The following is a 24,830-nucleotide window of genomic DNA, read 5'->3' as shown; positions in this document are numbered from 1 at the left end:
AAATAAAGCACCAAATAAGAAAGCAATTGACCTCAAGAATATTACGCCAATCATGACCCAGCAGAGGATGTTGAATCATCTAGTCTAGAGTGCAAATACTTCAAGCTACCTGTTATATGTATATACAGGTTTCTATGGGGCATCCCTTAACTAAAATCATCGCAAGCAAGTCCTTGCGTACTTAGCATGACTGTCTTTACCTGTGACTGAGGGCTCTAGCATTGTTCCTGATCCGATACTTTCTCTGCTTGCGCTCAGACCGCCCCGTGGTTCCATTGCCGCCTGTGTCTATATGCAGTTCAGTTGCCCCATACATAGTAACAAGGTGGCTGGCTCCAACCGCTGCCTTCCCAGACTGGTTGACAGCAGTGGAATACAAGTCGACAGCTTTGTTGACCTCCCCTTGCAAATCTTCCACCTGCTTGCGGGCTGCCTGCTTATCCGGCCCGTCATCTAAGTTGTCCACAAAGTTCTCTACTTGCCCGACAGTACTATGAGCCAGTTGGATTCGCTTATCCATTTCCATTGCCAATAGAGGCTTGGAAAACATGCGCCGGCGTTCGCCTTTGCTGAACTCCTTCGCACTTGTCTCAATACGCTGAAGTTTGAAAACCCCTTTGCTCCTTTCGCGGCCTGCTTCGCCAGCCAGGGGGATTTTGTCTTGTTTGCCGAATCTCCTATTCAGGCTGACCAACAGATCGCCGCGGATATCAAGAACCTTATCCGCGATAGTGCGGATCTGGGAATCAACTTCATTTCGTACTTCCTCGTTCCATGCGTGAATCTGCTTTGGGAGATCCAAAGCTTCACGAAAGTCGTTAGCATTTTCCTTGTTGTTCACTATGGACCCCAAAACCTTGATTGGTTTCTTTTGTGCTTCATCCTGCTTCCCCAACTCTTGGAGTTTCTTCTTGTTGTACCCGCTGGGCACATTTTTCGTTGCGAGGGGTTGAAGGAAACCGGGTGCGGCTCTTTGAACTGACTTCTTCAAGAAGTCCGGCTCTGCTACCCCCCCTACATGAGGAAGAAGGGCCGGTAAGCTACTGGTTCGCTGAGATTTGGGTGTTGTTCCGGAGGGATCTGAACCATTGACTGGATCATTGCCGATATAAGCGTAGAGGTTGTGCCCATCAATGTCGCCCAGGGGGTCCGGCGACGTCCAACGGGCAAGCCATGGGCAGTAGAAGCGTGCACCGCAGGCGTAAAAGCCTGTTTCTCGATCCCAGCGGTAGCGAGCCAGCCGATATTCTCGTCGAGCCTGGATATCACGCCCGATTGTGGACAAGACAGGTGTCCCAAAGGCTGACCATTCCTCGTGGGATATCAGGTTAGCTTGCCCGTCGTATTCGCTACTATCGAGTTGGAAGCGAACTAGAGGCCGGTCCTGGTCGTCCTCCGTCTCGACGAGGGCTAAAGTCTCCTCACTGGTAGTCACACTGGCCATACAACGCTCGTGCGCAGGGTCTATGTTGGAATCCCGGCCCCAGTAAATCCGCTGAACCTCGACATTCCCAGCAAAAATGGTCTCGCTCTGGAGCCTGGGTTCTTCGCCCGCAGACGCTGCTTGCTCGGTAACCTTTCGCACACGGGCTCCAGTGTGGTCATACGCGTAGTACGTCGTTATGGGTGTACCATTGTCATACCTCTGACTTGATACGGCGCACAACTTGTTGTCTAGATTCCATTGCAGAAGCGAAAACTTTGGCATGGAAGCCACGCATCCTGAGTTAGCGTCGTAGGTGTATGTTTCCTTCGCCTTCCTAACGACTGTGTGACTGAGTTTGTTGCCAAATACTTTCTGCCCCTCCAACAGACTTGGCTCCTCGTATGTGTATTTCCGCGCCCACCCGGTGAGCGACGGAATTCCTACCGGATGGTGTTTCATGGTTTTTATATTACCAGCCAGGTCATATTTATAACTCTCGATATACTTGTAGAGCTTGTCCATGGTGGCATGAAATACTCTTCCACTGCGATCGCTGTAGGGTTCCAACTGATTCTGTCCATCAGCCAGCTGTGCTCGGCCAGTGGACTCGATGAGCTGTCCGACTCCATCATACTTCCATGTCCACTCCGCCGCGACTCGACAGCCTGCATAGAACAGTGGCTCAGCCGCCAAGTCTTTCTGGTACACAAGTTTGCCTGCGCAGTCGTGCACAAAATGCATGTCTTCCTTAACGTTTGTCCCAGTCTTTGTACTAAGAACAGATTTGCGGCAGAGAGGACGGCGGGACATAGAATCGTAATCGTACGTCACTCTGATCCTGTTGCCATGATCAATAACGAGGGGCAGACCATCGGCAGAGAATGTGGCGCCTGAAAGAACGGGTCTCCACGTATCGTCGTCGTCATGAAGGAAATCGACCTTCGTGGCATTTCCGGCTCTGGAAAACTGCCTGCGGGTCTGGTTGCCCTGGGCATCTTGCTCCCATATGACTTGACCAAAATTGTCGAACTTGCTCTGCGCGCCGTATCCCTGGGCCGCAAGTGCAACACTGTTTACCCGTTCCGTGTCGTCCTTGTCCATTTTCCAGTCAATCGTGCCCTTGTAGTTCTTAGCTGGCAGGTAGCTAGTAGCCAGGCACCGGCCTCGCATGTCGAATTTCAGGTTTGTGTGAACGCCCGACTGATCGCGAGCCTGCCATACTTGCCCTCGCATGTTAAGCTCGTCGACCTTGGATCGAGCTGGCCGCAATTCTCCGTATATCATCTGAACGAGTAGTTTCGGTTCAGTGCCTAGGATCCAACGTTCTGTCTCTCGCCGGAGAGCATCGTAGCTATAACCAAAGCAGATACCGCGGCTGGTCCAAGACATGGTCGAACTACCACTGACATCTGGAAGCACCCACTGCTCTCCGACATCCATGCCTGACATGCAGATGGCCCTTCCCAGCTTGTCATATGTAGCCTTTTCCACAAGCCTACCTAGCGAATCATAGTCGTGTGACCTGTTCCCTGCGATGTCGTAGGTAAAGGACCGGGTGTATGTTATTCCAGTCTTGACGCAATTGACTTGACGAATCGGGAGACCGTCGCAATCGTAATGAATAATCTCAGGAGAACTGCTAGCATAACTCATCGACTGAGTAATCGCCCTGGTGTCTCGACCCGCAGCTTCAGGCCAAGTCGGCAGGAATCTCGAAGATGCAATCCTCGCAAATAAGTGGCCGACATCGGGATCGTCTGCTGGCGAGAATGACAAAGTATCGCCAACATGCCACTCGTTCACTGCCCATGGGCTATGTTTCGACTTGCACCACGTGTGGTCTGGTGCCAGCCGAGCGATGTGGCGGCCAACAACATCGGCGAATGCCGTTTCTGCATTTACATTCGCAGAGCAGAACTGAGAGAGTGGAACAAACGAGGCGTTTGGCGCAAATACAGGGCTGAAAGTCCTGACGACCTGACCCGACCCGCCCCGAGCACTGACGCCGTTGACGATCCAACGCCTGTCTCCATCCTCGGGGTCATTGAGCGAGATTTTGCGGATTGCGGTACCAGCACCATCAAGATAAGTCACGCTGACATGAATGATAGGGTCTGCGGACCTCCTATGCGGGACATCGCGTGTTATGCTTACTTGACAGGCTGGTAGGTTGTCAGCAACCTGACAGTCCAAGAATTTCAGGCACCGGTTCCCCGCATTCCCTAAGAGAGCCTTCACGGTTGAACCGGTCGGGTCAGCAAGAACTTCTCTGAGATTACCCAGACTGATCCTGCTCGTGCTTTCGGCCTCAAGACCCACAAGGCTGTCCACTTCTTCAGACTTCGAATCTGTCTTACCGAGGAGAGCGGATGCATGGGCTTCTCCAAGGGCATCCAGAAGCACGGCGTGTCTATTGCCGTTGATGTCGGTTATCATCACAGGTTTCAAGTGATGATAATCATTCGTGTAATACACACAATTCCCCATGGCATCTCTGGCCTGGACTGCCATTAGATGGTACTCGTCTAGCGTGAGGACCGATTGGTTGCCAAAAGAATCCGTGAATAAGGTTGGACAGTAGAATGACTGCAACGCTGATTCCAATTGAGATGAACCATCCGTTGCTAAGAAGCTCGCACGGCCTGAACGTGCCCACAAGGCATCCGAGTCTTTGATCTCGACGTAGCCACACTTCTTCAGGGTGGAGGAAAGATCTACAGACGAGACATTGCAGCGCTTCATACCCTCCTGCATAGCCTGAATCAGATCAGGTGTAAAGGCCAAAGTGAATGTTTGGTCCAGGATGGAGTAAGCTTGAATGACTCCGGGATCCAGGGGATCTTTCAGCGCAGACCCCAAAAAGATGGCTCGTTGCTCGGCCAAGAGAATTTTTTTCGATGTTCCGAAATCCATTTGTTGTAACATCTCTATCCCAAAGACCTCACCATCGGCTGGAAACGAAAGTCCGCCAACGTCAAAACTCTGGCTGCGCCACAGAACTGGTCGTCGAAAGCAGCCCGGGATGTCCTCTACTGCGTTTGTGAAATATGATTGGTTCATAGATGTGTGTCCCATCCGTTGGCGCTTTTTTATGTCTGCGTATTCAGACTTGACTGATGCCACTCCCTCCTGTCGTCTGGGGTACACAATTTCTAATGAGCGTTCAACGTCTCCCCAAGGAGAAGTCTTGAGAACAACCTGATGGGTCACTCGAGGGTCTTCCATCCTTCGATCAAACTCGGAGGTCAAAAAAGCGCGAGGCAGCAGTTGGAGAACATCGTATCTGGTCTTGTTGGTGACCTTTTTCTGCAGCCTGCTCACCGTATATGACATTTCCGAGACGGAATATGGTAGATGCTCGAGAGACGTCCCATCTAAGCTGTAAGTCTCCGTGCGCAGAGGAGAGCCACGCAGAGCCAGATAGGCCCCAGTATCATCTGGGGCATCCGAGAAAATCTGTGGAGGAGTACAGAATTGGTGCTGGCTATGGGGAAGCAGGCTTTGTCCGACACTGAACCATGACTTGGTGTAGACTGCTGGACTCTCGTAGATACCGTCCCCGAGCGGAGTTCTCTCCCAACTCCACTGCTCGACCATCTCGAATCCGGCAAACTGTTTTTCCGTCGGATCATAGCATCCGTTGTGGTACGCGTACTCAGTGATGGATTCGCATCCAGTGATCTGATCGAGGGTCCTCACCCTCTTCACGCACTGCACAGGGAACCCAAGTTTTGTGGTCCAAGGCGTGCCTTGAGCTCTATCCTTGGCAAAGAAATGAGTCGAAGGGACGTGATCGACGATAGTTTCTACACCGAGCTCGTTGGAGAATTCGCGAAGTACGTGAGGTTTGGCTCCGCCCATCAGGTCGATGTAGTTGATATCATTTGAGTTGGGGTCTGCCCAGCATAAACACCCAGTTCCCTGGCCGAGGATGTCAAGCATGAAAACTGAAGAAGGCGACACAATGCGCGGTAACCTTGACACGAGTATCGGCCTCGACCAAGAGTTTCCTGCCAGATTGAAGTAAATATTTGCCCCGCCCCCGGGAAGTAAATACACAAGATCAGTCGGGCCGCTGCCATCAACGTCGATCAATCTGACTCGTTGGACGTCGAAAATATCATCAGCGTCAAGCACTGGTGATTGTCCCATTTCCACAGGAGGGCCGAAAACTCCATGGCCGAGGTTTGGCCAATACATAACCTTGCTGGCACGGAGTTCCACCAGGTCGGAGAGTCCGTCGCCTGTCATATCGGCCACCATTATTTGGCTGTCCTGGTTGGATTGAAGATTCAAATGGCAGCCAAGCAGAGGCTGAGGAACTCGTTGAGGAAGACTCACTCCCAGTTTGCCGAGGGATTTCTGCCAGACAATGTCTTCGCTATTGCCCAGCTGGAACATGGTATCAGCGACGCCGTCTCCAGTCAGGTCAATATGCATTTGAGACCCATCGATAGAGGTTGGTGTTTCTGGAAACTCAGAGTACTCGCTCCAGGTATCAGAGTCTGCGCGCTCGTAAAAACCGCTTGGACGTCCTAACGCATCTGTACAAACGAGATTCAATTGCCCATTACGATCCAAATCCGCAAAGGTTCCACCTAAGACAGGTTGCTGACCCAACAACCGAGGGGGGGAAAATAGTGAGCCCTCGTCGGCATTGTTGCGCTGGTATACCAGTGTCCCGTCAGCCATCCTCGTGAGTAAGCCAGGAATTCCCTCACTCTCGAGATCCAGCCACTCAGATGTTGATTTGGGCCCCGGAATGTCGGCGAGGCTCGCTGTCTGAGCTTTATATTTCTTGATTTGACGTAGGTCAGGAATCGAGCTATACCGAAACTGCGTGGCGGGCGCTGTTTCGGTTTCTATCTCACCAGTAGTGCGAGTCATGTAGCCCCTGGTTGTGGCCGACGTCAAAAGAGAGCGATGGGGGCTCTCGTCGTAAATGAATGAAGTAGATGATACCAGGTCGCCCTCCTTCTTGTCACCGAAGTAGTGGAACATCAAAATCCGACGACAAATCCGGTAGGTCCGGATGTCAAATCCGGAATTAGCCATTGAGAAGATGTCATGCCGAGCTTTCCAGGGAGCAACTTCCTCTACAACAGGGATATCGCCCCCGTGTTCACCAAAGTCGAGCACGGCCTCAAACATCCAATTACTTGGCCAAGCCTCGTCCGAAGACGTGGCGTCTCTAGACCGACGAAAGGGTGTCTTATTGCCGTAAAGAATGCTTTTCAGATACTTTTGATGGAAATCGGATCTGTTTTGCTCCCAGACTGGCAAAGGCGTAGGCCGTCCAACCCCGTCTTCGGATTTATACACAAACTCCATTGCGTTGCCCACGGCATCGTAGGTACGGGTGATCAACCAGGAGAAAATGCGGCTTCCATCCGCAATCCTTGACGATGATGTGTGCCCGTAGATAGAAACAACATTATCAGAAGAAATGGTACGCCAGTGTACATCGGCAGCGTCAGTCAAATTGACCCATTTCTCAATGATGAGCATTTGGGAATCAATCTAGCAATTGCGTTTGTTGTTAGCCCAAAGACTAAGAGCGAAAACGAGGATCACAATGGGTAAAGTAGAACTAACCCTTGGACGATACTTTGTCACCAAAAAGCCATTCCTTTGCACCTGATCCACACTGCCGTTGCTCTTCAATGAGAGTTCAAGGTCCCCGTCGAAGACAAACTCGTCCTTTTGGTCGTCATACCTCGGAATCTCTTTGGCAGTCTTACGAGAGATAGAACTGGACCCTTTTAGGTGCCAACCAATGCCGAAGATTCCATTTCCGGCACCAGACGAATAGCTGAGCTGTAAATTCGGCCCAAAGTTGTCTCTAGCTGACGATGTATGAATCGGCAACGAGACTGAGAAGGATCCATTGGCAGGGTTTGCCATAAAATCGGCCTGCCCATTAGTACCAATGGAACGAAAAGCCCCTCCGCTTTTGCTGGGAGGCTCAAAGGCTGTAGTGAATCCCGGAACACCAGAACCAATTGTTCGAGGTGACTGTACCGTGCTTGATGGGAGGAATGCAGTGGGCTTATTCGTCGTCCTTGAGCTAGGAGCTGAAGAATTGAGAACATTCAACGGCGCAGCACTACCATGGCGATTATTTGTTTGCGCAGATCGAATAAGAGCATGAGGACGATAGTGACCTGGGGCGATCTGGCTGATGCTGTTATTCCCATCGCCCTGGGCGGTTGAAGACACCCGCATTGGGTCCAACATGGCAATATCCACGAGCCTTGCGCGCCTGGAATTCAATCGGGATGTATGATCTGACTATTATCTGACTTATTTGCAAGATGTTTGTCCGCCAACGTCCGTAAAGCTACCACTCACTAGACGGGGACGGTTTAAAGGTATGTTCAATATGATGTTTACTAGCTTCTCATTGTGGCCCAAACTCGTAACACTTTGTTCACACTGTATACGTTAATTCTTGAACGCGCCCCACGCTTGCCGCTTTAACAATGTCGAAAGTCCCTGGCTTGCATGGCTATTCAGCTCGCATCTAGCTGTTGATCACCGCCTTTGCGGAGCGATTCGCATCGTGTCGTCTAAGCGTCCCCTTTATCGGTGGAAGCACCGGTCTACAACAGTAGAGGCCGGCGGGTACGCGTCATGATTCTAGAGTTAGCCATCATCGTCCCCAGCATTGCTGTTTCTAGCATGTCACGTCGTTGGTGGCTGGCTGAGAACGTGTAGATGCCTGTCAGGTCTGTCTTTTGCAGTCTAGACGTCCATCACATGGGTGCTAATTCTGAGACATCACATTGATACATTGGAGCTGATGAATCTAGACTTGGAAAAGGATTTGCACATGCAGCGGCAGATCGGCAATTGCGGGTCTTGTTCATGGTGCCGCTGTGTGGAGGACTTCTGAGAGGTAAACCCTCTCAGCGCAGGCACCATATCATATTCTCAGAGCCTCAGTCGAGAGGGAAGTCCATCTTCGTTTGATCTCAACTACTGTACCGTCTCTCACCACAACCCTCCACAAACAATCTTCTTCACTACTTTTCAAAATGTCCACAGGAACCTGGCCGTCTAAGTTTGTGGGAGCCCACATTCTGTTGATTGAGCCGGGTCCTCAGAACGGGTCCTGGGACAATATCCCAAGCGAATGGAATTCCATCCGCTTTGATGCTGTCGACGTGCTCTTTGTCAGCCCATTTTTTGTCAGAACGAATGACTACTCCCTTATGCTGAGCAAACCCAAGGAAGGTGCGGGTGACCTCGTCAAGCGGTTCGAGTGGGTTATCGCTACTGCCCGTACGAAGAACCCCAATGTCAAGATTATTCTGGAGCAGTTCTATGGCACCTGCGATGGCGGCAGCGACTACGCCATCATTCATGAATGGGATGACAGAATCAACAAATACGGTGAATCGGTGGCCACCTTCATCGAAAGCTACTACAACAAAAAGCTACCCGCGCCAAATGGAAATGGTGAGGTTTCCGGCCGAATCGACGGTCTAGACGTCGACGTCGAGAGCGGAACCAAAGTCCCCGGCCTTCCTAAAATCCTTGCCGCCACGCGCTTGAGTCTTGACAAACTCGGCCAGAAACTAGGTGGTGTTCGGTTCTCAGTCTCTATCTGCCCGGCCTGGGGAGACTACCTCAACGCTAGCGTTGCATCGTCCTGTGACTATGTCAACATGCAGAACTACAGCGGCGGACAAACCAACCCCCCGTCCGTCTACTACAATGTCATGCCCGGCTTGAGAAAGGAGCAGTTGGCATGGGGCTTCGCCTCAGAAACGCCTTGGACTAGCACCACGGGAACCTTTCAGGAGGTCAAGGATAAGGCCGCCGAAGTTGCAAGGGCTGAATTCGCAGGTGCATACACATGGCGCATCAATTCTAACAACTACATGTACGAGAACGTTTTCCAGGTGTGGCTGTACAACACCGTCCACGGAACCACGCTGCCCAATTTCAAGCCCGAGAGCTTCGTCGCACAGTTCTGGCCAACCGGCGGTCGTCTAGACAAAAGCGGCGAGTCACCTTTGTTTCCTGGGATGGTTTACATCTAAATAGCGTGTATTGGATTGAATTACTGTCTGGTAGCAAATGATAGTGGGTTGGCTATGTAGAAATTCAGTCCGACGAACGATATGTACTACGGCAGATACGTTTTCAGTGATATATCGGCCCATTCAGGACTTCAGGAACGATGAGCGGCTAATTCCCTGTATATTTGCTGCTAGTCTATGTCTGTCAGTGATCAGTTTTCCAGAAGCGTGGTTTCTCCTCATTAAACATCTGCACGCCCCCGTACCCAAAATGTTTCATCTTCCAAATACATATACATTCTTTGTCGTTGAACGTATCGTCTGATATCCTTTCTGGTGGACATTAGCTCTTATGTCATTTCACAGCCCATGGTGCCTCACTAATGGTTTTGACAAGAGAGTCTTCTCTATTGGTACAACGAGCTTTGTATATTATTCGTTCGATTAACTTCACATAAATTCAGCGAAATGTACACTGGCCGAAAGAAAATGAGTGGTAGAACAATCTGGCTAGGGCGGTCATTTCTTGGCTTCGACAGACGTAATCTCAACACCACGGCATTTGTCAGCTTCCTCCTGGCTGATCCACTTCGTCTTAACCTGTGTTCCACCAGTGAAGCTGACTAAGAGGTACTCGTTGCCCGATCCAGCCGATAGTTTTCCCCGTTTTTCCCATATCTCTTTGATCTGTATGACATAGTTTCCAGTTCCGTTCGCGTCTAGCCAAGTGGTTCCGTTGAGCTCAAGCGTGAAGTTAGACGCGTCCTCTGAGGTCAACGTAAACCTGTCCGGAAGCGGATTGCCGTTGGGTCCCGTTTCTACCGCCACCGGCAGGATATTGAAGTGAAACTCATCTTCTACCAATTCAGGTCTCACTTCGAGTTGAGTGTCGTCCTCGATGTCCTCTGTTTGTAAATCCCAGGTCTCAGTAGGTTTCTTGACCGGTTTGGGCGGTGGTGGAGGCAGTACTGATGGCTGCGCAGTAGAGGCGGAGCCGCCGGTGTTCGCCTTGTCAATTGCAGTAGGTGATGCACTGACTTTCCCAGCGGGTTCTGCTTCTTTTGTGGTGATGTTTACCGTATTTCCTTGAGATTGTAGGTCTGCGAAGGAAACATCTGAAGGTTCCGTAGTAGAGTGAGTACTTGCTGGGATCCCAATTGTAGTCGGCCCATCCTGATCTGGAGTTTGTTCGGTAGACTGCGTGCTAGGAGAGTCTTTCATAGGTGCCTTACCACCAGAAGATGAATCCGTAATAGATGGATCAGTGCCAGATTCCGTCGTGACAGGTTCCTCCGTCACAGGATCCTTTGTGGCAGGTCCAGTCGTTCCAGATACTTTCGTGTCAGAAGGATCAGAAATGGTAGTCGGCGGCAGTATGGGCTCCTGTTGGATGGGTGCTAGATTCTGCTTCCAATCTGACCAAGGGGCGATGTAAAGTCTTTGATCTTCCATGTTCTTCATCCGGTGGACAATTACCCTGATCGCAACGAAGCATAAGTCAGAGTTGGTCCGGTTGGTTGCTTGGAGCACAAGCCTGAACCGAGGCTTCGGGGGCGTATATGTGCTGAAATTGGTCTCTTTCAGGGTCCAGGAAAGGCGTAATTTAAGCATTGATGCTGAAGGGTCCGAAGAATATGTAACACTTTTGTCTGGCTTTGTGCTCACGAGTTGTTCCGGCCTAGGAACCACTATACGAACGCGATCTTCTTTGGGTCTGGCGTTTCCTTATGTCAGCATCTGATTCTTGCCTTCTCTACTCCTCCTTCTTAAAAGTTGTTTACTTACTCGATATAGTCTATCGCGGCAACGATGTGACCATGTTCAGTAATGCAAGGCTTGCCGAAAGCCAGCTCCCCAGCGCCAGGGTACATGAACTTCCCGATGCCCACAAAACCAGTCTCGAGATTTCGGGCTGCTCTTCCGAGGCCTATACCGATGCTATATTTCATGGCTTGAACGATGTTGAGGTGCGTACTATCCAAAACCCATTTCATGTCGCCGACTTCTACTTTGAAATCTTCAGGAAGGAGAAGTTCCTCCTTGGTAATGGGATCTCGCTCAATTTTGCACTTGAGGATTGTGGGCTCGATTACACCGTTGGGAACGCTCGGGTCGACTTTGGATGCATCAGAGACGTCGAGGTCAATGATGAAGCTCCAGGTTGCCACATCCGTAAATCTTTGGTTTTCTTAGTATGCGGTCTTCGGTATGAGGATGATGGCAGTATGGAGAGACTCACGTGCCCCAGTAGTATTTACCACCGCCATCAATGTCCTGACCAGTGCCGTATGGAAAGTCACTCCTGTTTTGACTCCATGCCTCCCAGTGGTCATACTCGCATCTTCCCTCGACCTTGAATTGGTCGGTACCAGGCACCCAAGAAACTTTCGTGGACGTGGTGGACTTTGTCTTATATCTGCGGAAGAATGGATATTGTTTGCTTCCCTCGTAATTCATGACGAAGTTCTGATCCGGCTCTCCTGATTCACCACTCCCGGGAGCCCAGCGGAGCGTTTTCCATTCATAGGTCTGTGAACCGGTGTAGGTGAACTTGAAGCTTGGTTCTTTAGAGACTAGAGGCGGGAGGTCGGCTCGATCTTCAGCGTCCTCGGGGTTTGTTCCCGAACAGATCCTGGTCTTGAATACGGCATCACGGTATTCATCAACCTCCATGAGCGGTCGTAGTGGTATAATTTGTGAGGCGGCGTTGATGCCTTCTAGTTGGGGAAGCAGGTGTCGTTCAAGGAAGAACCGACGATCAAGAATAAATGTGCCTCCATACCCACCACTTCCGCTCGTTGGTGGCGCCGCAAAATTTCCTGAATAAAGCAATGTCTTTGTGTCTGGCATGGGGGCCTTGCGCCCGTCAACGATCTCACTATAACAGAAACAATTATAATCGTCTCCGGTCTTTCCCGCCATAGCCCTGCCTTCTGCCTTCAGTTCCTTCTTTCTTTCAGGGGAAACATAAGGGTAATTCTGAAGGTACAGGTCCTTGGGGGCTTACGGCGATTGTTAGTTCGAGTTGTATATAAAAAGAAATCTGGAAGAAAAAACCCGGTGGAGAAACTTACCATAGCTGACTGATTCCTTGTCCACTATAAAAAGGTTAATCATGTATACGCGTGGCACATTAGGAGTAAAGAGGTGAGATGCAGGGAAAGAAAGAAAAGACTAACGCTTCTGTCGAGGAACCCGCAGTTGAATGCCTAGGGTAAGCGCTGACATGTAAGACCGCGATGCGGCCCATGTACTGAAAGCAAATTGAGCTCTTGAATATATTTCGTTGTTTTTCGGGTTTTGAATCCAGTCGCTCAGTTTTGTCTTGGACTTATCAGAATTCTCAATATATGACTGTTCCCAGTTTGGGGACCCATATGAGGCCTCTACGTGTTTACGAAGGCAGGTATTAGTCACCACCTTGAAGACTCACATTTGCGCCGGGGATAGCACTTACGAGGGATAGCAGCATAGATTCGGTGAATGGAGTATTCTCCCGGGACCAATTTTGTCGGTCGCTCGAAATCAAACTCGACAACTTCTTCAAGCTCGTCCATGGCGTCTCTTGCTCGGGTCTGATCCGCCTTGGAAAGCGTTGGGTCCACAGAGGCAGTCATCATCTTCATTTTAGCTGTTAGAGCGATGTTCCAGCCGCTGATGTCGATGTTGGAATTAGAACTGAAGTAAATCTTGCTATCCTTGCCAAACCTTTGAAAAGCAGAAGTCAGTAGCGTTTCCCTTGAGGCTATGCCTTACAAGTGGCATATATGAGGAAAGTGATAGAAGGGTATAGGTGACTAACCGGAGCATGTAGAGAATCTCAGGGTCTGTAGCTGACTCCAGCGAAAGGACAACCTGGGGGGCTAGGAGTATACCCTTAATGTGACCGATGGCTGCATTTGGACCTTCCCAGTCAACCTTCGCTAGGTCATTCCTGCGCGCGAAAAGCTTTTCGAAGTTTTTATTGATCACGTCCTGTGACAAGGCGCACACCTGGTCGTAGTACTGGAATCCATCGCCGTTCCGTTCAGTGTTGATCTGCAGACTACCTTCGGACGCCAAGGGTGAGGCTGCCATCTTGTGATGCTTTGGCAGAAAGTCGAGAGACTGAACAAATGGAGAATTTGGCTACAACTGGTAAAGGCAGAGCAACAGTGCATCAGTATGGTGAGCGTACAAGTCTCCGGGAAGTAACACACAATCTCCTTCACGGCTGGTCGGTTCATATCTACGACTTTCCAATCTAATAGGAAGGCCCCCCAGACATTTAAGGGAATGGGGTGCTCCACAGAGCCACGCATCATTAACGAACAGCCCTCCCTGTGTACAGAGTACGAAGTCTACAGAATAATTATTGGTATTCGACTGGACGAAACACTACCTACGTAAAGCAGCACGAGATGCTCCACCGCGGCTCACAGTACCCGAGACGGTTAAGGCCAATCAGCAGCCTCCTTGTTCCAGACGTGGGAAAAGCGACGCGCTCTTGGCGCAGAGCCCGCTCTAGAATCTCATCTGTCCACTGTGTGAATTGTGAAATGGTACAAATAGTCTCATTCGACAAGGGAAACGATAAAAAACCCCACAGCTTGACGGGCTGGCCCGTTCCTGCCGCCCGCCCTAAGAGTATCCACATATTCAAATAGTGTGCTTTTCGACCTCAGCTGAAGCGGGGTGGCAGAGTTAGTGTAGAGCTGAACAACGCAAGGATGGCAACCGATTGGTGCTGTGGTGTTGGGAACATGGAGCTGTGACGACGACTCAATCCGGAGCAGTGTGCAGCGGTTTCCGCGTACTATGTACTCCCTTCGCTCTGTCTGGCAATTAGCCCAGATCCCCTGTCCGAAGGAGCAACAGTGAATTGAAGTCCTTTTTGGCGATCAAGGGAAAGGAAAATAATACAAATGTAGCGGGTAATAATTCATTTCATGCTCCTCAACTATTCAATCCCTACGATCACTCAGTAGAGGGGAGGGCCTAATCACCATCTAATTCTCACAATGTCAATGTTTGATATCCTCAACAAGTCTCTGACGCCTGAGCTTGGTGCCAGGTTGAATAGATCAAGGAAATTGTACCCAGGCCAGCCCCAGAAAGTTTTCGACCACTTCCTAGAGGCAGGTAGTGTGCCTTCAACAGCGGTTGCCAACATCAACTTTGCCAGAAAGGTTCTTGAGTACACAGTCGACCAACCGGCTCTCTGCGCTGGCATACTGGGCCTCCTAAAGTCGCTCGATAACGAGACATTGGCGAACTTTCTCTTCCCACGGGCGAGGCTGGATACGTTGCTTGCCCAGAGACCTGGCAGTTTCCCTAAAGCTTTGACGCGGGAGAAGCTGGACGATGTACGCTCCAACTTTCTGGATGACAAGGCGTTGGTGGTCATGCTTGTCCTTGTTAGGGCAGGCAAGTTTGCAATCAACGAGAAAGATCGGGTGACTGCAGACCGTGTCTTGACCACTATCATACAAAAGGATCTTGAGCTAGACCCGACAGTGGTTCTGAATACGTTGAAGAGCGCAAAGTTTCCTGGTCTATCAAGCGTCGAGCCCCCCTCACTCCCAACAGATGATGATGTGCGACATTCTTTGGATTTCATCAAGTCTATCAAGGGGCTCTCGACTATAGTCAATGATGCCGAGGATGTTCCAAGTCTCTGGAACAGCAATTATCGATCTATCCGCTGGATTACGCTGAAGCCTAAGAATACCTTCACCGAAGAAATGGTAACTCTAGGCATGAGTTCCGAGGTTGCACTGAAGATACATGATTCAGCACAACGCATTGATTGCTGGAATGAACAGCTTTGGCTGGCTTTAATGGAAGCCCGTACCAAAGACTCCATCCCGTTGCAGCCTATTCAGGGTCAAGTCACCACCCAAAAGAACACGAGCAACACCATTCAACACCAAGAGGGACCCACGGCCAAATCACTCTATAACCTCACCGACATATTTCGGCTAGAGGACGCAGCGTGCGAAGAGTGCTGCTCTGTTACTTCCTTATCCGCATACTTTGCGGACCTCATGCTCCTGCTGAGCACCACCTCTCCCAAGGGTGCGGAACTTCCGCCGCGAGTTGAAGTTGCAGGAAATGAGGTTCTGAGTTCTCATCAAAAGAAGCTTAGATTGCAATCGAGGGACAGCCTACTCACTCTGCTTTCCAAGCGCCGGCCCGATCTGAGGAAGCTTGAGTTAACCTGCGCCAACTCCCAAACGCTCATTCCATATATCCAACTTGTGAATGAGGTGCTTGAATCATTTATTCGCCACAAGAACACGGCTAGTGCCCTGGAAGACAAAGATAAGCCACCCTTGATCAAAGCTTTCAATACACCGATCAACACTGGAGACGAGGACGATGAATCATTGGAGCCCGTATATCGCCCAGCGAATATGGATTATGAAGTTTATTCCGATTACATTTCCAAGCAGATGTTTCCGTTCACGTGCTTCCCCTACAACCAGGCGCGAGATGTGGTCAATCAGTATTGCAGCACCTTTCAGCTTGAACTTTCTGACTTGAGCGAAGCTTTCAGTTTTCGGGAGCTTCTCCTGAATCTCGTTTCAGCGGATGATATTCAGGGTCTCTCACAGGACCTGCGAGACTGTTTACTTCGGGGTGCAGAAGAGGTACTGCAAAGGCAGTGGGCGGCGGATATTCTCGGCATACAGAAGGTCGAGTTTGCAGCTATCAGTGGCGAAACCTTTTTCCCGGTATACTTTGCTGATCAATTACGAGGGCTCTCTAATGGAAGCATCACAATAGACACAAGATACCCAGAGGCTGATATGTGCAGGCTATGGGGGTACAAAGACGACGATACCATGACTGACGCCACCAACGAGCTAGGCCTGACGTATATCAAGCGACAGCTAATGCAGAGATCTGGACTTGAGTTCCAGGATATTTCGGATCTAGTCAAGACACAATTCTTCGGACAGCAAGTCACGATCACGAATGCAACGGGTTCACAGACTTTCACGGGCTCCCTGGAGGAGCTGCGACTCGTGGCACAGATATACCCGTCCGGACAAGAGGCGGATGATCCGAATGACGAAGACGAAGAAGAGTTCGAGCCTCTCACTGGACCTCTCACCCCAGAGATATGCTACAGTCTTCAAGCCTTCTTACGACTGCAAGCTAAAGTGAAGTGGTCGACTCGGGATCTCGACGCGGCTATCTTTTGTCTGCGAAACAAGGAGATCCAGAACTCGTCAACCTTTAAGATGCCTGCAGCACCGGTAGAAACAGACATTTCCCCTTACGTGATCAAAGGTATCGCCCATGTTGTCAGATTAAGCAAACTTTGCGGCATTGACGCACCGTCGTTGCTACCGTTATGGGGACCAATCGATTCATTCGGACCAAAGTCTTTGCTTCGCCGCAAGTTCCTCCGCCCATCACTCAGCGAGCCTTTTGATGCTTCCACAAATGGAGGATACTTTCTTAACGGCACAAAGAGGATCCAGATCCAGTCTTGCGGCCCCAGCATATGTGCAAGACTTTCGTGGCCTTACGAGCTGTTCGGGGATTTGCTTCAAGTTACTGAGCTCGCACTGGCTGCACTGGACATAGAGTCATTCTCTAAGCTCTATAGACATGTCCTCTTGCTTCGTATACTCAAGATACCTGCCAAACTGTGCATTCCTTTCTTCGATGTGGTATTGAGCAAGGGCATGGGGAGTCCTTTCAATAGTCCAAGAGACGCACTTCTGCTGCTAGAGAAGTGGAAGTTGTTGTTGGATAATGGCTGGGACGCGGAAACTCTGATCAAAACATTAGGATCAACGAACGCAGGCGAGGACAATGCAAGTGCCGGCAACAACTTTGGGTTCCAGCTAGCATCAGCCATGGCTGTCGGCTCGAAAGAACTCCAGAAGTCGCTCTCATCACTGTATACAACGGGCATATCAACCGCTGAGGATGTTATTGAATGCGCGGGGCGTGCATTTGATGCGTCTACCGCAACTTCTGTGGTTGACTTTGTTGAAGGTATGTTATTGATCCACTTAAGAGTAACAGTAAGAATAAGCTAATGTATACTCATCTATCCAGGAACCCAAGTCAGCACAGGCACTATATCCATTGCCAAGGAAGATTTTGAGAGGTTGATCCTGATATCCGCTAAGTGGCCTACCAGATTATCAATTGGTCCTACCAGAATCGAGAGCGGTACCTACCGTGCTGAATTGAGACTTCTCGGAGTCTTAACCACACTGGAGAAGAAGCAACTGCAAGAAGACGTCAAGGAGCTACCAGCGGTTGCCGAAAAGATCCTTTCAATGCTGAAAAAGTCCATCAATGCACGAGAAATCATCAAATCAAGGTTCAGAGATACGCCTCAGGATAGCATACTGCTCCAGGACTGGCCTCCGTCCCAGGTCTTAGACAAGGATCCCACATCCTCGGAGGGCGAGAAAGCAACTGCACTGCAGCCCGAGACCAAAGTGAAGGCCAGTACTTCGCCAACTCAGGCTCGGCTTGAGGAGCAGAAGCTTATCGAGGCTGAGGCACAGGTTCGCAAACGCCGAGATGCCTTTGTGCAGCTTGCCAAGCCTACGATTATCCACGATCTTCTGACGACTCTGATCACAGATACCATCAAAGGGCTATTTCCGGAGGCGGATACTGAGATCATTCGGCTATTGCTCACTACCATTGTAAAATTTTCTCGCCAAGGTGAATCATCATCGACGACGAACTCGGCCATGGAAGCTCTGCAGTATTTGAGTGACGGTGCCAAAGAAGCCGGCTCGACAACTTTAGATGCATATTTCACCCCGAGTGTTGCTTCTAATTTCACGTTCCGACTTGCAGAGACAGGAGGCCGCAAGCTTCCCGAGCCCCCCAGGCTCGTAGTTGATGGGATGTTGATCATTTTCAATTCTGATACGCGATCATGGAGCCCCATATACATGGCGAAGGGTCAGCCGTATCGCCTGGAGAGCAATCATACCGCCTCCGAATTCCTATGGTCAACTGCCGAATCAACCGAAGCCGAGATAACAGAAGACATGCTACTTCACCGTACCGTAACGTCGCGAGCGGCCGCTATCTACGATGGTATAAGTCGTGTCGTAGGTATCTGCCAAAGATTGAAGCTTGGGACGGACGACCTTACGTACATGGCTGTGGCACAACTGTCACAGGGGAAATTTTTAAACGCCAATCTCAACACCATCACTCTGCAAGAGCTCGTTGACTTACAAAAGTACGTGAAATTGAGAGATCAAAGCAGGGGCGTTCCTGGTAAATCGCTCGTCGGTCTCTTCTCGTGGTTGTCCGGCACCAAGGAAGCAGACGCCAAGACTATCGCAGCCCAGATCACGGAGTGTACCGGATGGAAAACGACCCTTATTGAGAGTATACTGAGCTACAAGTACTCTGGGTACAGCCACACAGAGTTGATGGACACTTTACGCAACTTTGACGCTATTTTGGCCTTGCAATCGATTGTCGCCTTTGACCAACGGCTGGGAGGCACACCGGAAGCTTCTTCTAAGGCATTAATTGAAGATCTCTTCATTCTTGGACAGCCACCACGACAATCCGCGGTCACAGCCGAGTACGTCACCGCAGCACGTGCCATGCAGACCAGACTGAGTAGCTCACAGCGGGCAACTGCAGACGAAGGACTGATGGAGAATCAACGAACAGCGTTGGTGAACTATCTTCTGCAGCAAGATTACATTAAAGACATGGGAATCTGGCACGCAGATGGCTTGTTTGAGCGTTTCCTGATCGATGTCCAGATGGGTCCCCAGCTGCGCACGTCGCGTATCAAACAAGCCATCTCGGTCGTGCAGCTGTTCGCCCAGCGGTGCATCCTCGGCCTCGAAGAGGGTGTTTCCAAGACTGCTTTGCGGCAGGAGAAGTGGGCCTGGATGCAGCAGTATACTATGTGGGAGGCCCATCGCAAAATGTTCCTCTATCCGGAGAATTGGATCGACCCAACCCTGAGAGACGACAAGAGTGCGCTGTTCAATGATCTGGAGTCCTCACTCATGCAGAAGAATCTCAGCGTGAGCACTTTCTTACAAGCTGTTCAAAGTTATGTTCACGGATTGAATGAGATATCGAGTCTTGAAATCGTGTCATATCTACACGAGCCGCAGTCAAAGGACGTAGACGTCTTCCACTTCTTCGGGCGTACAAGAATTGCGCCGCATGTATTCTATTACCGTACCCTGACTATCTACAGGGGAAGCAATGACATCTTTTGGCGAGCGTGGACAAAGATTGACATGGACATCCCGTCTATCGAGACAGAATGGGAAGGAAATCGACTCAGAAATACGGGCACATATCTGCTTCCCATCGTCATCGGAGGAAGACTGTACCTCTTCATGCCCTCAATCGTTCCAAAGACCATCGCAAATGCCCAAGATGCCGGCGTAACCCTTGGTCCTGGGGCACACGCAGAAGGTCCTGGAGCTCTGTCAGACCGTCCTGAACCTGTGTCCTTGTATATCGACCAAGCTCAAGTCGCGGCGCCCAAGCCCAAGCGCATATGGGAGATCACAATGGGTTGGACAGAGTTCGTAGCCGGCAGCTGGTCTCCAAAGCGCATGTCTCAAGGGAGTTGTGACGTCGAGATAACGAATGCCTCTGCGACTCAGTTCCGAATGGATCCCAAATTCTCCGGATCCAAATTGGACAAATTGAATATAATCATCAGTTCGGCGCCAGACGTCGATGGTGCTGCCGCTGGAGCAACTCGCTCAGGTACTTTCGAGTTCTGCCAAGACCAAATGGTTTTCCGGGATGAAACGACAGATGTGGGCACATCTAATTCAAATAAGCTCCCTATGCTCTTTCAGAAGGTGGTTGGAAGCAACTTCGAGCCTGATCAGTTGATCGAAGGGGAAAAGTACGCCAATGATCAGGTTCTCCTCTGGGTGCCCAAGGATTTGGCCTCCAAAACCACAAAAGACAACATCACTTGGACGCTTTCAAAGTCCACCACGAGAGTAACAGGCTTGGTACTGAGCGCCGAACAGACCGACGGTACGAGCATTAGCTACTTCAACTTGCCAAGACAGCCACTGGTTCGACCGAACAATGTGGAATGGGATGCGAAGAGCCTGGCAAATGACATGGAGCTCATCCTTCTCGATCACACATTTTCGCACGAGCTGATGGAGGCGACAGCAGATCGAATCGATCCCCTACGAAGTCTATACAATTATCTGGCTCGTCTGCCCGTCCTAAATCATAGAGGAAGTTTCGGCGCCGGCAGTGGCGATGTGTGGTACCACGAGCTGGGTCATCCAACTGCGCTCTACAATTGGGAGATTGGTTTGCACGCCATACTTCTTGCAGTGGACCGTTTCTTCTCTACGCAGCAGTTCGAGGAGGCGTTGCAGGTGGCCCGACTTGTATTCGACCCGTCCGCTGACCTCGTAGTGGAGATTCAGGATGACGCAGGCCAGCCGCAGAGCGTTACAACTTGCTGGCGTTTCCCTCCATTTCAAGATATGGCTCGAAAGATGGCAAGAGACGGTGAGGCGAGCAGCGATCTATCGCTGCTGAGGAAAGAGGTTGAGCTTGCCGTCAAGGAGCGCCGTTCGTATGGTTCACTCGTCCACGCGGCTGCGAGGGGGCGGCCAGCGTCGTATATGAAGTGGATTGTGATGAAATACGCCGAGATATTGATTGCGAGTGGCGATATTCACTTTCGCCGAGGAACACTTGAGAGTTTGCCGTTAGCCATCCAGCGGTATACAGAGGCCAGCCATGTCCTTGGTCCGGAACCACCGAAAGTCCCGGACTTGGCAAAGAGGAAGAGGAAAGCCATGACTTTTGAGCAGCTCAGAGAGGAGGATATTGTCAACGACCTGATAAAACTCCAACTCCCACCTTTATTCTCAGCCATGATGCAGAAAAAGAAGACTAAGGGCGCCGCGGAGAAAGGGGAGCGGGATCCGAAGGGAGAGAACATTGCGTGCTTCCTAAGGACGGGGTATTTCGGCGTGCCAATCAATCCGCGGTTCAAGCAGATGCGCAACCTCGTCCGCGGCCGTCTGTTTAATATCCGAAACTCCCTCGACATACAGGGACGACCAATAGTATATGCTTTGAGAGAGCCTCCAATCGACCCCGCCGAGATGATGGCCCTTAGCAGCGCGGGAATCAGTATGATGGACGTTATGAGCGACAGTAGCACTCCTATTCCCCGGCAACGGTTTGAATTTCTCTTGGGCAAAGCTCTAGAACTGTGTTCGGAGCTGCGCTCGCTCGGAGACCGCTTGTTGTCTGCGATCGAGAAAAAGGAGTCCGAGACTTTCGCTGCTCTCAAGGCTCGTCATACCACCACCATACAGCAGATGATGCTTGATATCAAGAAGGTACAGCTCGAGGAATCCCAGCAGACCGTTGACTCGCTCATGTTAAACCGGGGCTCCTTAGAGACGCAACTATCCTACTATCTCAGGTTGATTGGCGAGCCTCTATCTAAGGTCCCTAAACCAACAGAAGATTGGAGCGATATACAGCAAGACATTGACGACCCTACCGAGGACGACTTGAAGATGTCTCCACACGAGGAGAGCGAAATGGACTTGGCAACTGCTTCGACTGTCCTCAATGTGATAGCTGCTGGAATGGATGGCTTCATCGCCCCATTATGTGCCGTCCCCCAAGTTGAAGGGTTGGCGGCACCTTTCGGTTGTGGAGTGAGTACATCCTTCGGTGGTTCGCAACTCGCCAGTGCCGTAGCAGCTGGATCGGCTGCTGTCAAGATGGCTGCAATGGTGACGGCGGATCGGGGAACGAATGCTGGGCGGAAGGCTCAATTAACAAGGCAACTGCAAGAGAGACGCCTCCAGGCAAACATGCGCGGCCGCGATATAAAGTCCATCGACAAGCAGATCGAGATCCAGAGGATACGCGTCATGGCGGCCCGGAAGGAGATTGACCTCCAGAAGTCCGAGTTCGAGGACGCTCAGCAGACTGAGGCGTGGTACCGGTCAAAGTACACGAATGAGAACCTGTATGCATGGATGGAGAAGAGTCTTCGAGGAACCTACTTCCAGGCTTACACACTCGCCATAGCCATGGCACAGCGCGCGGAAAGCGCCCTATCATTCGATGAAGGCCGAAAGTTGTCTATAATCCGACCAGCTGGCTACTGGGATGGCTCTCACGATGGACTACTTGCTGCAGATTCTCTATACCTCGACTTGAAGAGACTCGAGACAGCGCAGCTCAACAGCGCATCCGCGGACTTTGCGATCAGCAAGACAATTTCCCTGAGGCAGATCGACCCCATGGCACTGATGAGACTCAGGATCACGGGCGTTGCTGATTTCTCCATTGACGAACTGCTCTACGACGTCGACTTCCCAGGACACTACATGCGCAGGATCAAATCGGTCGCTGTCTCGGTGCCGGCAATCGTGGGACCGCACACTGGCGTGAACGCCATCCTCACGTTGCTACAGCACAGGTACCGCACGAGCCAAAACGTGGCCGACGCGGCCGATTATATTTCGTCCCAGACGGACGGTGAATCTTTCCGGACGGATCGAATACCCATCTCTACCATCGCTATCAGCTCAGGTTCCGGGGATTCGGGAGTATTCGAGCTCAACTTTAACGGACCAACCTACATGCCATTCGAGGGAGCGGGCGCCGTGTCCAGCTGGCGCCTCGAATTCCCTGCCGCGATCCGTAAGTTCGATTATGAGAGCATCAGCGACGTGCTATTGCATGTCCAGTACACAGCACACCAGGGCGGCGCCTTGCTCAAGGCTGCGGCGAGCGAAGCAGTCCGCCAGGCGGCCGAGACTGCCGATCGTCGCGGTAAGCAGGACGGATTTTGGGCGATCTGGGATCTCAAGAACGACTTTTCCAACGAGTGGTACGGCTTCAGAAGCCGACTGGGAGCGAAGCCTGGGGCTGCTGGCGAAATCGCCGCCTCTATGAACCTCGGCGATCTCAAAGGCCGGCTCCCTTTCTGGTCCCGACAGCGTTCCTCGCTGCAGGTCCACTCCACGATGCTCCTCTCCAAGTCTCAAGCATTGATTCAGGCGCTGGACATTGACAAGATCCCAACTCCACCGAAAGACTCGAAGGAGCGTAAGTGGGATGACGGTAGCCTTGGTGACTATTTCACTAGGTCGTCCTCAGCCAGAATTGACGCGCTCGACTGGGCGGTTCAGGCTGCTAATGTTATCGAGACCAAGTCAATCGATAATGTTTATTTACTGGTGCAGTATTCGTTTCTCGATAATTAGCATCTAGTAGTTGCATAATTATAAATTTGGAAACACCCCTATTTGTCTTTCCAGTATTGAATTAAACAAGGCGTAATAGAGTCGTAGATTATATTTACGGCTCCGGAGTCAACTATACCACTGACCACGGATATCATGTCAGGAGACCCAAAAGCCTACATCCGCTAGGCTGTAACACAATAGGCAACTATAGTGCATATATTTCAGACAGCCTGGTAATGCACGTTTTGACATCGGCCATCTTCAATCTACAAGTTCTTCTGTGTGAGTTCAAAGCTATCGAATTAGTGGTCATAAGAAGATTAAAAAAAGTTGCTGAGGGGACTGAGTTTTGAGTTTGTTGCTTCTCTCACCTCCTTTACATTTACAAACCTGATCTTGTCCAAACTGCTGGCGTTGATGTCTTCTCGGCAGCGAGGCACGGATATCTACCATTGGACTTGGATCCAACAGACATCTACCAGAGACTGATGACAACACGGAGGTGGCCGCGACCTTCTGTAACCAAATCTGCATGTGACTGAGTAGACAGTCAGCTCTGTATGGCATGCCAAAAAAGAACCACAGGAATTGTACAGAGCACTCAGCCTTGACCAAGGCATCGACATTTCTACTCATGTGGCCAGCCATTCGGGATATGAATGACTAGGTTCCAGTCCTCAATCTACTCTATTGCGACAACGCCGGGAAAGAAATAGGGGAAGGGGGTTGGTTGTAAGGCGGCTGAATTCGGTACAACACTACAATGCAGAGCATAGCGGCGGATAGGTCCTCTTTGAGCAATCCACAACTAGACTTAGGCTGAATCACGGGAAATAATGTTCCAAGCTTGCTGAGCCCTTGATACCCTTGGGGATATTTGAGGAGCCTTTTCGTCGAGATAGGGAACCCTGCGTACTATACTAACGACTACTGGATCTCAATACCAATATAGTGGTTCCGAGAGCAACACGCTGGTAACTATGTATCAAGGCATGCACCGAGGACGTTGCCGACAGGGTCACGTGAAGGCATAACGGAAGAAGTAGCTGGGCGCACGCATCTTGTACAACTGCACTGCAATCCCTCCACGGAATATAGAAAGTGTACCATGCAGGTAGGTTAGGTGGCGCCCAAGCCTGGAGGGCCCATACCCCG

The 24,830-nt window shown here is 50.8% G+C and overlaps 4 protein-coding genes across 4 annotated transcripts; 2 read left to right on the top strand and 2 right to left on the bottom strand.

Annotated features, from left to right (window-relative positions):
• Nucleotides 1-196: 196 nt before the first annotated feature.
• JN550_007791 (uncharacterized protein) lies at nt 197-7,663 on the bottom strand (the record flags this gene model as incomplete). The annotated part of the gene is made up of 2 exons (XM_049319681.1): nt 197-6,946; nt 7,022-7,663. The coding sequence occupies 2 exons, from the start codon at nt 7,661-7,663 to the stop codon at nt 197-199; spliced, it is 7,392 nt and encodes a 2,463-aa protein (XP_049170147.1).
• An 800-nt stretch (nt 7,664-8,463) lies between these two features.
• Nucleotides 8,464-9,474, top strand: JN550_007790 (uncharacterized protein; the record flags this gene model as incomplete). The annotated part of the gene is made up of 1 exon (XM_049319680.1): nt 8,464-9,474. One exon carries the CDS (start codon nt 8,464-8,466, stop codon nt 9,472-9,474), a length of 1,011 nt encoding a protein of 336 aa, XP_049170146.1.
• A 498-nt stretch (nt 9,475-9,972) lies between these two features.
• On the bottom strand, nt 9,973-13,530 carry JN550_007789 (uncharacterized protein; the record flags this gene model as incomplete). The annotated part of the gene is made up of 6 exons (XM_049319678.1): nt 9,973-11,167; nt 11,239-11,631; nt 11,693-12,455; nt 12,528-12,551; nt 12,911-13,161; nt 13,256-13,530. The coding sequence occupies 6 exons, from the start codon at nt 13,528-13,530 to the stop codon at nt 9,973-9,975; spliced, it is 2,901 nt and encodes a 966-aa protein (XP_049170145.1).
• A 923-nt stretch (nt 13,531-14,453) lies between these two features.
• Nucleotides 14,454-23,693, top strand: JN550_007788 (uncharacterized protein; the record flags this gene model as incomplete). The annotated part of the gene is made up of 2 exons (XM_049319677.1): nt 14,454-17,448; nt 17,512-23,693. 2 exons carry the CDS (start codon nt 14,454-14,456, stop codon nt 23,691-23,693), a joined length of 9,177 nt encoding a protein of 3,058 aa, XP_049170144.1.
• Between the last annotated feature and the right edge of the window lie 1,137 nt (nt 23,694-24,830).

The sequence above is a fragment of the Neoarthrinium moseri genome (genome assembly GCF_022829205.1).
Source record: "Neoarthrinium moseri strain CBS 164.80 chromosome Unknown scaffold31_Wmoseri_CBS_16480, whole genome shotgun sequence".
Taxonomy (NCBI): Eukaryota; Fungi; Ascomycota; class Sordariomycetes; order Amphisphaeriales; family Apiosporaceae; genus Neoarthrinium; species Neoarthrinium moseri.
This window is presented reverse-complemented; position numbering and strand designations above follow the sequence as displayed.